Source organism: Nicotiana tomentosiformis, chromosome 7 (assembly GCF_000390325.3).
Source record: "Nicotiana tomentosiformis chromosome 7, ASM39032v3, whole genome shotgun sequence".
Classification (NCBI taxonomy): Eukaryota; Viridiplantae; Streptophyta; class Magnoliopsida; order Solanales; family Solanaceae; genus Nicotiana; species Nicotiana tomentosiformis.
The window spans coordinates 94,737,016-94,751,737 of NC_090818.1; the positions used below are offsets into that span (position 1 = coordinate 94,737,016).

A 14,722-nucleotide genomic window follows, 5' to 3' on the forward strand; every position below is an offset into this window, starting at 1 on the left:
ACCATTAAAGCTTGTAGGGCGAGGATGCTTATAGTCCTAAGACCCAATTTCTCGACAAGAGACACACTAGCCACATTAGTGCAACTTGCACTATCTACAATCGGAATAAATTCTTCCTCCAATGTTATATCTACCATGGAATAAATTTTTCCTTTGATCAAAATCACCCCTTTTCACTTGAATCCCCATTAATTTTCTAATAACTAATTGTGTGTTCATGGGCTCTTTCTCCTCACAACCAGTAATACCATTTGTGGATCCCTCTCCATTAGATTCTTTCACACCATCATCAGATTCATATTCTCCATTCTCCTTAATCAAAATAGCTCTTCGGTTAGGACATTCATATTGCAGATGTCCTCTCCCCTGACATCTATGACAAATAATAACACTCAAATTTCTTTAAGGTTTAGGTTGAATAGAGTTCCCTCCCTCTTTAACCTCTACCTTATTTTTACTCTTTTAAGCTGATTGAAATGGCTTGACTTCAGTTTTTACCCCTCTACTCTTAATCGAAGAAGATCTCCAAGTAATTCTATCTTTATTCCAACTAGCAGAGGATGACTTATTTTGTCTCTAAGTATACTCTCTACCTAGTAGCCAAGTGCAATATCTCTACTACAGAATGGCAATCCCTAGAAAGTTCAATCTGATTAGCAATGTCATTGTTTAACCCAATGTGAAATCCAGTCATAATGGTTTTCTCGGCTTTATCTAGGTTGATCTTCATCTTAAGCACAACCATGGTATTGTAGTACTCTTCAACACTTTTGTGACCTTGCACCAAGCTGTGCAAATTCTTGATAATCTCTCTATGGTAATGTGAAGATACAAATTCATCCCTCATTGCTCTCTTCAAGTTTTCCCAAGTCTCAATCGGTCTGTCTCCAAGCCTTCTACGATCAAGCTCAGCTCTTTAAAGCCAAGAAGAGGCATATCCCTTGAATTCAGTAACTACTATTTGAAATTTCTTCTCCTCAGAGTAGTTATGAACTCTGTAAATTATTTCTACCTTTGCTTCCCACTCCAAATATGCATCTGGGTCAGTCGTTCCCTCAAAAGAAGGAATTTTCATCTTAATTCTACCCAAGTTTCTATCAACCCCATCATCTCGGTTGTGTTGATTTCATTGTCGCATCCCAAGTCTTCTACCATGCCTAGCTCTTCTCCTACCCCCTCTCAAGCCTTGACGACCATAATCAATATAGTCATCAAAATCATCATCTTTAAATTCGTCATATGGCTATATTGTGGAGGTACCCTAAGTTGTTGTGGATCCCTCCTCGCATCTTGAGGTGACCTTGATGTATTGCGGGCGTCGGAGCTACTGGTATTTCCCAATTAGCCCTTTGCAAGTTTCTACCTGCAAAGTCAATGTTGTATTTGTTGCATCATGGCTTGTAATATTTCATTAGATCCTTCAGCCTGAGCTAGTGCCTTAGTTCCACTGGTACTATCCTCAACGGCATGCATTCTCTCACAATTATGAATTCTCACTTTTCACTCATATATAATCTCTGCTTCACTCCTTGAAAATCCTTAAAGTTCGAGTCCAACCCGCAAATCACCTTTCCAAGAATAAGTTTTCTTAGAAGTAATTTAAGAGTAGAGTTTATGTAATCAAGAACAGACTTTTAAAGACTAAGGACGGGAGCCAAAAACATATTTCTACAAAAATAATGAGAAATGCACGAACGAATTGGCACAAAAAAAATAGTCAGTTGCAAATATTAAGAATGATTTAATGCGAACTAGCACTAGTTCGTTCTTAACAAGAATCCCCAATAAATCTTCTACCCAAAAAGTAATCTTCCCCCAACAATCAACGAAGAGAACTTCAATAATTTTATTTTTATTTATTTGTACGCAACTCGGCTAGGGTTTAGTCGGAAAAAAAGCTATAATTTTCTTTTTCCTTTTTTTGACTAATTCAGATCTTGATTTTAAGAATGAGGAACGTAGGTTTGTTAGAACAATAGCTGAACCTTCGCTCTGATATCAACTGATATGATCCAAGATAAAACAAAATAGCGGAATATGAAAACAACAATAATTGAAGCAAAACTAATGATATATTTGATTAAGATAATCAAAAGTAGTCTGAATAATGAAATATAGAAGAAAATCTAGAACCCTAAGTGAATGTCTCAAGCAATAATCGAAAAACTATCTGATCGCCTCCCAAGAACGACAAATTAAAAATCCTAGATATAAAGAAAGGAGAAGAAGATTACCCTCAAAAACCCAATTCTTGAAAACAGGTAATCCAAAGTTGAACTCGAACCAAAAGGTTCCAAATCTCGCATAAGAGTTTCCTGAAAATATGCTAAGTGGCTAATGAAATAACCCCTAGGCTATTATAATACCCAATAGGTAAAATAAGAAAAGTTCTTAAGTTAATTTTCCAAAAAAACTTGCTTGGCCAAACCGTAACCTCAACCGTTACCCCAACCGTAACACACAGTTGAACCATGTTGAATTTTAGAAGTTTATTTTTTTCAGATTTTCAGGCCCCTCTTGAACCGTAGCCAACGACTGGTGAAATCGTGTCACACGATTTGGCTTGGGGTCTTGATTCTTCAATTCTCATGACTCCAAAATGGTATTCTTTGCATGAATCCTCCAAGTGACTCTCCAAACATCTTCTAGTCAATTTTGAAGATCATGCAGCTCCTTAACATGCATCCCTCAGGCGTTCTTGGACTTGGAGCGAGTCAACAGTCCACTAGATAATTGGGGGTCATCTTTAATTTATTATTCTCCGCTCTTCCGAGGCTATCTAGGATCGTATCAAAGTGCGTTTCCAAATATGTAAGTGTCTCTGTATTACATCCTTATTTCATGGATGTTCATTAAAAGCCTCTCTATATCTCGTCCTGATCACAGAACAAAATTATTCCTACGCACGTGGGGTCAAGAAAACTTTTAGATCGTAGACCTGAAGTTGGGACAACCTAAAGCCTCTATATTTCATGTCGAGGAATTGAACGTGTTAGCAATCCTAAATTGTATTCATACGCTAAAGGTTTATTTTGTTTATGGAGGATAACCTCTACTCCTTTGGACAAATTTGATGCTAATATTGAACTTCGAAACTTGAATCTTTGAAGAAGACCAAAAGCACTAAAGTCTGTGAAGTTTCCTATATATGCGTTAGTCTAGTTGTTATCGTGATGAGTTCACGTCCACCTTTTCTTTATTTAAAAAATAAAAAAAGGGGCTATGAAGTGTCGATGTTTTAACATGTTGGTGTAACTTTTACATTGATGACTTCCTTAACTCCTTGCAATGCGGAAAGACAATTATATCACCACACCACTTTGTGTTATCTCTGCGAATAAAGTATACTTACAGAATATGTATATTACTGGGATAACATAAACAAAAGCGGATACAGATCCTACTAGGAAAAGGAAAGAAGAAAAAAAGCAAAAGCGTGCTGGTATTAACTACACCAAGTTCTTTCAGGAAAAGGATTGGACCCCGGCCCCCACCCCAATACCACATATAGATAGATATGTATAATTGTGGCCTTGTGTAGCTACACTGGCTACAAAGCTTTTCTCGTGGAAAAGAAGAAGATGAAGACTGCAAAAAGAAAACCTGAAATACCCGAAGAGCTTATTTTCTAGTGTGTCTCCAAATATTATAATTCTCTTGTATTAAATCCTTATTTTGTGGATGTCCATCAAAATCGCTCTAAATCTCTTTCTGATAATAGAACCAACTTCTTAGTACGTATAATGGGTAAAGAAAACTTTTACACCATAGACCAGAAGGTGATCAGACGATCTATTTTTCGTGTTAAAGAAATGGGCGGTGTTGTGTTACCTATCCTAAATTAGTTTTATTCTGTTTATGGAGTGCAGGTTTTCATTGGGCTAATATATTATTTTCAATCCTAGTACAAGAGAAGCTAGAGAAGGAAGATTTCTTCCGATTTCTTCCTCTTCTAGACGTTACTGATGATTTAAGTACTTATCGTTGTTACTATTCATTGGGTTACGATCCAGATATGTAAAAGGAGGCATAAAGTTTTGAAAGACACTTTTATGGTCCAAAGGTGTCAACACGAAAATGGGTTATTATACTCTAGGCACAGGTGAATCATGGTGAGAGATTAAAGGCATATCTTACTTTTTTTTACCCATTAATGCTAGAAGGAATTCACTTCGATGGAGCTGTCGCATATTTATTCGGTGCTTTCTACAACAGACGGAAGAATAAGATAGTACGTACTGAAGTTTAATGTTAGAACCGAAGAAATGAGAACTATCTCATTGTGGGAAGATATATAACCAACAACAACCTAGTACAAGTTGAGGGAAAATTAGGATTCATTGAATCAAAATGGAGTATGTACTGGAATGCAAATTTGGATTTTACAAAGTCCTGATCCTGAGAGGGAAGAATCAAGAACGGGTGAAGCTTATTACCATTTACCACATCAGAAGAGAAATATTCAGTGCACTCTCGTTTTTGTTGTACTACTCTTAATGGGGAGATCGTATTAATTAACTCCAGAATCAAGCCAAATTGGATATTCTTTTATGATTTGAAGATAAATAGTTCGAGAGAAACTGAAATCTTGGGGCTTGCAGATAAGTTTAAGATTATTGGTATCTATTGTTATGAGGATAGCCTCTGCTCCTTAGGACAAATTTGATGTTGCTTTTGAACTTTGAGCCTATGAAGTATTGGGAATTTATTTATTACTCATAACCACGAGGGGGCTAGGGGTAAAAGGGTAGATGCTAAAATATTACATAGTCAAATTTTCTTGAAAATTGAAAGGAAAAAAGAAAATCTTTGTTCCATGTATAACATAAGAAAAAATGCAAACGCAAATTTGATTGGCAATTGGCAATAGTATAGTAAACCAACTCCTTACATGGTAACTAACTATCTCCAATGATAGCTCTAACTGTAAACCATCATCAACCATTATACAAAATTTGAAGGCCACAGACAATTAAAGAAAATTAAACACTCATATTGGGGCTGCGCAAAATAGTTGATAGAAACTCAAATAACTGCGAGACCAAATGCAAGGAAAGATGCATTACTCATATTGATAAAACTAAGTGTATACGGTCGAAACCGGGTTCGTCTCTTGTGTGACCAATCGAGACTGAAATACGAACATGTTAAAGCTCGATCTTGAGTTATATCGAACCAAGGTGCGAAGATACATCGTTGAGCTCGTGACCCCGGGACCAAACGAGATTGAGACCGAACAAGATTGAGGGAAATTTGCCGAGCCAAATAATAGAAGGCCGAAATATCGAGGTCCTAAGTTCGACAAGACCATCAGATTTGCCCTCGATTTTACCGAAGGCACAACCAATCCTACTTTTGACGGCCTCAAAGAAAAGTTTCGCCAACTCATCCGACAAGGATCTATGATTCTCACCATTAATCAATCATTATGGCAGAAATCACGGAATTAAGTCAAAAAAAGAGCCAACGGTCTACATAATTTATTATAAAATAATGTCTTAAAAGCTTCATCTCCCTAAATATATAGAGGAAACTAAGTAATTCATGGGGACATTGTAACATAGTTCAAAGAACAAGATTCTATTTTTTCCAGCTTTGTTCATATTATTCTGGCTTCAATAACATCACATCTAAATTCGAAGGAAGTTAACCTTGCGAGGCTTAAGTTGTTCAATCTGCATGGTTTGCATTTATTTTTCTACTTATTCTTCCTTCTTAAATCTAATTTCTCACTTTGTATCAAATTAGATCACATATCCTTAAAACCGCGTATAAATTCAATTGTTATCCGATTTTGGGGGTAAATATTTTGGCGCCCACCGTTTGGCTAAGGATAATAGTAGTTATTTGATACAAATCTTCATAACGCACACTACTTTACACTTGCTCTTTGAAGTATTTTTGATTTCTGGCCAAAAATAACAAACTTTCAATTAGCACCTCTGCATATCGACAATGAGGCCAATCATCAAGGTGAGAATAACAACATGGCGCCCTTGCGTACCGACCCTGAAAATAACGTCCGTGGTGGAGCCCGATCTGTAGCTCGAAACACACAAAACATTGAAGAAGACGGGATTAGCCTACGCATGATCTTCGAAATGCTGCAAGCTCAACAGGTCGTGATAGCTCAGTTGTAGAGCCAAGCCCAGGCACCGAGCAAGGTTGAACCCGATCCGCCCCAAGTAGTCACCCGCAGAACGGAACCGGCCGTGGTAAGGTCGAATGAACAAGAGTCGGGGACTAACCCCAAAATTATAAAAATGCTCGAGGAGCTGACAAAGCGGATAAAGTCAGGAGAAAAGAAGATCGAAGCGAACGATAAAAAGGTTGAAACCTATAATTCCAGGGTAGATCAAATCCCAGGAGCACCCCCGATATTGAAGGGATTGGATTCCAAGAAGTTCGTGCAAAAACCTTTTCCTCCAAGCGCGGCCCCAAAGCCGATCCCAAAGAAATTTCGTAATCCCGAAATACCTAAGTACAATGGAACGACTGATCCAAACGAGCATGTAACCTCTTATACATGTGCCATTAAAAGGAACGACTTAGAAGACGACGAAATCGAGTTTGTTTTGCTGAAACAATTTGGGAAAACCCTGTCTAAGGGAGCCATGATATGGTATCACAACTTACCTCCTAATTCTATTGACTCATTTGCTATGCTTGCAGACTCTTTCGTAAAAGCACATGCCGGTGCCATCAAGGTCAAAATCAGGAAATCAGACCTTTTCAAAATCAAACAGAAGGAGAACGAGATGCTCAGGGAGTTCGTGTCCCATTTTCAAATGGAACGAATGGATCTGCCGTCGGTCGCTGATGATTGGGCAGTTCAGGCTTTCACTCAGGGACTCAATACTCGAAGCTCGGTGGCTTCACATCAATTAAAGCAAAGCCTGATAGAATACCCTGCCGTAATTACCTGGACCGATGTACACAATCTGTATCAATCAAAAATCAGAGTCGGAAATGATCAACTCGGGGAACCTTCGAAGTCTATATATCCTTCCAAGACTCTCGATAGAGCCAAGAGGGACATCGATCGTGAACCAGGATCAAACGGGGATCGATATCGGCCCTATAATGGAGATCGAATGAGCAGTGGGTCGGGGCGAAACCCCATAAAAAATGACAGGAGAAGTGATCAAGGTCGAAGCAACCGGGGGCTCATGACCAAAAATAGCTTCGACAGGTCCATCGGGCCTAAAGAAGCATCGAGGCTATCAGAATACAACTTTAATATCGATGTTGTCGCCATCGTATCTGTTATCGGGGGCATTAGTGATACCAAATGGCCTCGACCTTTACAATCCGATCCAACTCAAATGGACCCTAAACATATGTGCAAATATCATGGCACCTACGGTCATAGAACGGAAGATTGTCGATAGCTAAGAGAAGAGTAGCCCGTTTATTCAACAATGGGCACCTTCGAGAGTTCTTGAGCAACCAGGCCAAGAATCATTTCAGGAACAGGGATTCTAACCAACAAATGGAACAAGAAGATACTGAACCTCAATACGTAATTAATATGATCATCGATGGAGTCGATATCCCACAGGAGTCAATGTTGAAACGCACCAGAATCTCCATCACCAGGGAGAAACGAACTCGAGACTACATACCGAAAGGAGTCTTATCCTTCAGCGACGGTGATGCGAAAGGGATCATACAACCTCACAATGATGCGCTAGTAATATCTATACTCGTAAATAAAACTAGAATTAAATGTGTGTTAATTGATCCAGGTAGCTCGACCAACATTATTCGGTCGAAGGTCGTAGAACAGCTCGGTCTACAAGACAGGATCGTGCCAGCAGTCCGAGTCCTAAACAAGTTCAACATGGCATGTGAAACCACCAAGGGAGAGATAACGTTACCTGTCAATACCGCCGGAATAATACAAGAGGTCAAGGTTTATGTAATCGAAGGGGACATGAGGTACAACGCCCTTCTCGGGAGACCGTTGATCCACCACATGAGAGCAGTACCCTCAACTCTTCACCAAGTGCTAAAATTTCCAGTCCCAGGGGGGATCAAGACAATCTACGGGGAACAACTGACTGTAAAAGAGATGTTTGCCATCGAAGAAGTGGTTATGATATCAACGCTCACAACACCGAAGGAACCAAATTCAGGCGCCGACCTAGAGGCCAAATAGCAATTACCGATTCCGATCACGATCCAATCAGATAAGCAAAAGACTTACGAAGACAATGATTATGGGGTTCCCCGATCTTTTATAATCCCCGATGACTCCGACGCAACCAAATCGATGGTCGAAGATTTGGAACACGTTGTATTAATCGAGCACTGGCCCGATCGAAAGGTATACCTGGGCACGGGACTAACTCCTGAGCTCCGGAAAAAAATTATTCAATTTCTTATAGTTAACATAGATTGTTTTGCTTGGTCCCATCTTGATATGATAGGGATCCCACCAGAAATAACCACTCACAAACTAAACATGGACCCAAAAATTAATCCGGTCAAGCATAAGAGAAGGCCCCAGTCCGAGGTCAAACATGCTTTCATCAAGGATGAGATATCTAAACTCCTAAAAATAGGGTCCATTCGAGAGGTTAAATACCCGGATTGATTATCAAACGTAGTGGTAGTCCCTAAAAAGGGGAATAAACTAAGAATGTGTGTAGATTACAAAGATTTGAATAAAGCATGCCCCAAAGACTCTTTTCCTTTGCCCAACATCGATCGCATGATCGATACCATGGCCGGCCACGAGATCCTCAGTTTTCTCGATGCCTATTCCGGGTACAACCAAATACGGATGGACCCGGGTGATCAAGAAAAAACCTCATTCATCACTAAAAATGGCACATACTGTTATAATGTAATGTCGTTTGGATTAAAAAATACCGATGCCACATACCAACCCCTAGTAAATCGGATATTCGAAGAAAAAATAGGAAAATCGATGAAAGTTTACATTGACAATATGTTGGTTAAATCCCTGCGAGTAGTGGACTATTTAAAATATTTGTAGGAAACCTTTAGTATATTGAAGAAATACAACATGCAACTTAATCCAGAAAAATGCGCGTTCGGAGTCGGATCGGGTAAATTTCTCGGGTTCATGGTATCCAACTGAGGAATCGAGATCAACCCCGACAAGATCAAAGCTATCGAAGATATCACGGTAGTGAACAACGTGAAGGCCGTACAAAGGTTAACCATGCACATTGCCGCCCTCAGGCGATTCATCTCGAGGTCCTCCGATAAGAGTCGTCGATTTTTCTCGTTGCTGAAGAAAAACAACTTCACATGGACCCCAGAATGCCAACGGTCCTTGGAAGAACTTAAGCGGTATTTATCGAGCCCACCACTACTTCACACAGCGAGGACAAACGAACAACTATACTTGTATTTGGCAGTATCGGAGATAGCGGTAAGTGGAGTCCTAGTTCGGGAAGAACATGGTATGCAATTTCCGATTTATTATGTTAGTTGGACCTTGGGTGAATCCGAAACTAGATACCCCCACCTAGAAAAATTGGCCCTCGCTTTGCTAAGTGCCTCTAGGAAGCTAAAACCATACTTCCAATGTCACCTCATATGTGTCATAACTACTTACCCGTTAAGGAACGTTATGCATAAACCCGAACTCTCAGGCCGATTGGCCAAATGGGTCGTGGAAGTAAGTGGGTACGATATTGAATATCGACCTCGGACCGCCATTAAGTCCCAAATATTGGCAGACTTCATGGCCGACTTTACACCGGCCCTGATATCTGAGGTCGAAAGAGAGTTATTGGTTAACTCAAGGACATCTTCGAAAATCTAAACCCTCTTTACAGACAGGACCTCAAGCACCAAAGGGTCCGGACTTGGTATCGTATTAAAGCCACCAACAGGTAATATAATTAGACAATCTATTAAGACTGTGAAATTAACTAACAACGAGGCTGAATATGAGGCCATGATTGCAGGCCTTGAATTAGCCAAAAGCTTAGGAGCATAGGTGATCGAAGCCAAGTGCGACTCCCTCCTTGTGGTAGACCAAGTTAACGGAATATTCGAGGTCAGAGAAGAACGAATGCAGAGATACTTAAACAAGTTACAAGTGATATTACATCGGTTCAAAGAATGGACTTTGCAACATGTACCTCGGGATCAAAACAGCGAAGCCGATGCCCTCACTAACTTGGGATCGTCGGTCGAAGATACGAGTTCAATTCAGGAGAAGTCGTGCAGCTTATGAGATCGGTGGTGGAAGAAGGCCATGCCGAGATCAACTCGACGAGCCTAACTTGGGACTGGAGGAACAAGTATGTGGAGTATCTCAGGACCAGAAATTTGACATCAGACCCAAAAGAATCGAGGGCCATGCGTACAAAAGTAGCCCGATTTAGCCTGGCCAAAGACGGAACCTTATTCAGAAGAACATTCGATGGTCCACTTGCAAAATGTCTAGGGCCGGGGGATATTGAGTACGTTCTGAGGGAAATCCACGAGGGTACTTGTGGAAATCACTCGGGCGCCGAATCACTAGTTCAAAAAATAATCAGAGCTAGTTACTACTTGATCGACATGGAAAAAGATACAAAGGAGTTCGTTCGAAAATGTGATGAATGCCAAAGGCACGCTCCTCTGATCCATCGACCTAGGGAGCCGCTGCATATGAGAAGATCAGGGAAAAAGAAGTCATTGATTTTATCTGGGACCACATCGTATGCCGATTCGGGATACCGGTCGAGATTGTGTGCGACAACGAGAAATAATTTATTGGCAGCAAAGTAAGTAAGTTTTTCAAAGACCATAAGATCAAAAGGATATTATCCACTCCCTATCACCCTAGTGGGAATGGACAAGCTGAGTCTACCAACAAAACCATACTCCAAAGCCTTAAAAAGAGGTTAACTGATTCAAAAGGAAAATGGAAGGAAATGCTATTTGAGGTCCTATGGGCATACCGCACAACCTCGAAATCCAGTACCGGGGCCACCCCGTTCTCTTTAGTTTATGGCACCGAAGCTTTAATAGCGGTCGAAGTCGGGGAGCCAAGTATCAGATTCTGATATGTAACAAAGGAATCAAGTGACGAGGCTATGAATACGAGCCTGGAGCTATTGGATGAAAGGCGTGAAGCCACCATTGTTCGATTGGCTGGGCAGAAGCAGCGGATCGAGAGATATTACAATCGAAGGGCTAACCTTCGATACTTCAATGTCGGGGACTTGGTACTAAGAAAAGTCACGCTAAGCACCCGAACCCCGAACGAAGGGAAATTGGGCCCAAATTGGGAAGGACCGTACCAAATTATCGAGATCACCGGAAAAGGATCCTACAAGCTTGGAACAATGAACGACGAGCAACTACCAAACAACTGGAATATATCTCACTTAAAACGATATTATTGCTAAGGTACGACCCCAATTCTTTCTTCTACTTTTCTTTTTTTACATTTCAAATTGACACTTGCAGGCAACTTACAAAGGATGATACGAGGTCCTAGGTCTGAAAGTACGCGTTGCACTTTTTTTCCTTGAACCGGTTTTGTCCCAAATGGGTTTTCCGGCATGATTTTTAACGAGGCAACAAGTAATCGTGCTAACTTAAAATCGAAGGCTGGCTACGAATAGGTGATAATGATTATGACAGTATTTGAGGCCTCTCTTCGGTCAACCTCGAACACTGGGGGGGGGGAATATCCTCGGATATCGGATTTAACAAGGAATTTCGACTTCGTGATTGAAGGGCCTCGATCAACAGGATTTACTGTAAGGGCCAGACGGTTAAATGAACCGTGCCCGCTCAAATCACTCGAGCCCTGGCACAAAACGTGTATACATATACAACTATTATGCACATGAATGAAAAAGGAGACTCTTCTTTGCATATAAACATCTCATCCTCAAAAACATTACTTGTATTTCTCAAGGAATTTCCTACACCTGATCCCTTAAAGATATCAGGCCCAAGGGCCACCTTAATCTGAGTTCGAACATTCACTTCACTCGGGGACTGTAGGCATTGCCTAACTTAAAAGGCTAAGGCCATTTCGAGTTAAAAACACTCGAGGGCATGAAGCTTCTTTGGAATTCCCAAATATAAAGGCTAAGGCCGTTATGAGTTAAAAATACTCGAGGGCATGAAGCTTATTTAGCATGCCTGAATCTAAAGGCTAAGGTCGTTCCGAGTTAAAAACACTCGAGGGCATGAAGCTTCATTGGCATACCCAAATCTAAAGGCTATGGCCGTTCCGAGTTAAAAATACTCGAGGGCATGAAGCTTATTTGGCATGCCCGAATCTAAAGGCTAAGGTCGTTCCGAGTTAAAAACACTCGAGGGCATGAAGCTTATTTGGCATGGCCGAATCTAAAGGCTAAGTTCGTTCCGAGTTAAAAACACTCGAGGGCATGAAGTTTCTTTGGCAAGCCCAAATCTAAAGGCTAAGGCCGTTCCGAGTTAAAAACACTCGAGGGCATGAAGCTTATTTGGCATGCCCGAATCTAAAGGCTAAGGCCGTTCCGAATTAAAAATACTCGAGGGCATGAAGCTTCTTTGGCATGCCCAAATCTAAAGGCTAAGGCTGTTCCGAGTTAAAAACACTCGAGGGTATGAAGCTTATTTGGCATGCCCGAATCTAAAGGCTAAGGCCGTTCCGAGTTAAAAATACTCGAGGGCATGAAGCTTATTTGGAATTCCCAAATCTAAAGGCTAAGGCCGTTATGAGTTACAAATACTCGAGGGCATGAAGCTTATTTGGCATGCCCAAATCTAAAGGCTTAGGTCATTCCGAGTTAAAAACACTCGAGGGCATGAAGCTTATTTGGCATGCCCGAATCTAAAGGCTAAGGCCATTCCGAGTTAAACACACTCGAGGGCATAAAAGCTTATTTGGCAGCGCCCGAACTAAAAAGGATAAGGCCATACTAATACGGTTCGGGGACGTCTGAGACCCATAACAAAAACAAGGTCTTCAAAAAAATTCTTCTTTATAACCGGTTCTAAAGGTTTCCCTCAGCAAGGTTATAAACCTAAGATATTTCGGGAAAAATTATCGGCAACACCGAACCCCTACAATGCCTTAACCCAAAACAGTAATAAAGGCAAGGTTTGTTTGGACTTTCAAATATAACCTAAGTTATTTTATGCTAAGGCATTCCGGCCATCGTGAATACAAGTAATAAAGCAAAGGGAAAATTTGAAAGAAAGCCTTATATATACAATCTTTTTACAAAGGCCAGAATGGCTCGATACAGAACTTTACAATGGCCAAAACGGCCTCAAAAAGATGTAAAAAGCAAATAATATCTCTAAACGCCTAAGTGACCTAGTCCCCATCGGGGGCAGCGTCTTCATCCTCGGGATCTTCCCCGCCTTCAGATTCAGATAAGCTCTCGGAATCTTCCTCGAGAAAAGCCAGCTTCTGGGCCCTGGCTTCTTCTACTTTGGCGTTCCCGATTTCAGCCAGTAGGTCGAAGTTCTGAGCATTGACTCCCTCGAGATCTTCCCTTCGAGTTTGCCACCTTGCATGATCCACCATACTTTTAGCCTGCGCATGAATCGCCTAGACATCAACCTTGAATTGGGCCACTTTACATCAGCCTTGGTCTCGGCCACAACCACCTCTGATTTGGCCACCTCGAGTTCCTTGGCCAGATTCTCTTGACCAGAAATTGCCGAGTTTAGCTGAGATTGGAGCTCCTCGATCTTCTTAACCTGCACCAAGTTTTTCTCTTTTGCAGCCCGAAGCTGCGCCTCGGCTGATGCCAGTTGTGTTTGGACAGCTTCCTTTTTCCGAGGCTAAGAGATCTATATTTTTGTTGAACTCCTCGGCCTCAGCTTGTATCGTGTCTACCTGCGCCTGGGGCTGCCCGATTTGTTCAACCCTTTGTTGAACCTACATGATCGGATCGTTAGCCACTGAATCCAGTTCGTCGTCACTATCTTCAAATACTCGATTTACCTGTTCGGCCCACTCGGCATGCTCATTCCAAGCCGCTTTTAACTCGGCCTGAAGTTTTCACTCAGAAGCTTATAGGAGTCCCTCTTCTCAGTAAGCTCCTGAACCTCGGCCTCGTGTTGGGTTAATTCCTCCCGGAATCGGAGGAAAGTATCATGGTTCAGTACCGAGACCTGCAAGCATAAAGAAAAGTGTTAGGATTATTTACAACTTCAAATTTAAAATACATAATGGGGGGACACTCGAAATTACCCGATTCAAAGCCTGCTGAGCTTCATTGAATAAGCAGGGCGCTTCCACCGCATCCATCACGGCCCGGTCCTCTTCGGTCACCAAGCACTGAAGGTAGCTGGCAACCCCCACGGGGACAGAGAAAACCCAGGCATCTTCCGGGACAGAGAAAACTATTGATCGCCTTCGGTCTGGGTTAACGCTCGGGGCCGGGAACCAATTCACCAACTTTGGGCTCGAATAAGACCCACTAGCCTCCGATGGTGGTACCTTCTTCGGCACCGGCAAGTCACCGAGCCCAGTAACGTCCTCTAAAGAAATAGACTCTAACCCATCCAAGAAGTTGTGGATATCTGTCGCCCCTTGAGGCCCCTCGTAAGAATGGCCTTCTAGCATATCGGCCTCGTGGATCATGGCATCTGAGACCTGAGGAGACCCGGTAAGGTCAATCGCCCTAAGCGCATCTTTTGAGGCACCTTCCTCTGCTCGAGATGTGTCGGCCCCGGCCTCCCTCTCGATTCCCCTGGCTTGAGGCAAAGTAGTCGCACCCCATTTCGGCTCGAA

At 41.7% G+C, this 14,722-nt stretch overlaps 2 protein-coding genes across 2 annotated transcripts; both read left to right on the forward strand.

Moving 5' to 3' along the window:
- Window positions 1-6,263: 6,263 nt before the first annotated feature.
- Window positions 6,264-7,391, forward strand: LOC138896040 (uncharacterized). Its single transcript, XM_070180812.1, has one exon. The coding sequence runs from the start codon at window positions 6,264-6,266 to the stop codon at window positions 7,389-7,391; it is 1,128 nt and encodes a 375-aa protein (XP_070036913.1).
- A 101-nt stretch (window positions 7,392-7,492) lies between these two features.
- On the forward strand, window positions 7,493-8,161 carry LOC104104962 (uncharacterized). The gene has a single exon (XM_070180815.1). The coding sequence runs from the start codon at window positions 7,493-7,495 to the stop codon at window positions 8,159-8,161; it is 669 nt and encodes a 222-aa protein (XP_070036916.1).
- Window positions 8,162-14,722: the final 6,561 nt, after the last annotated feature.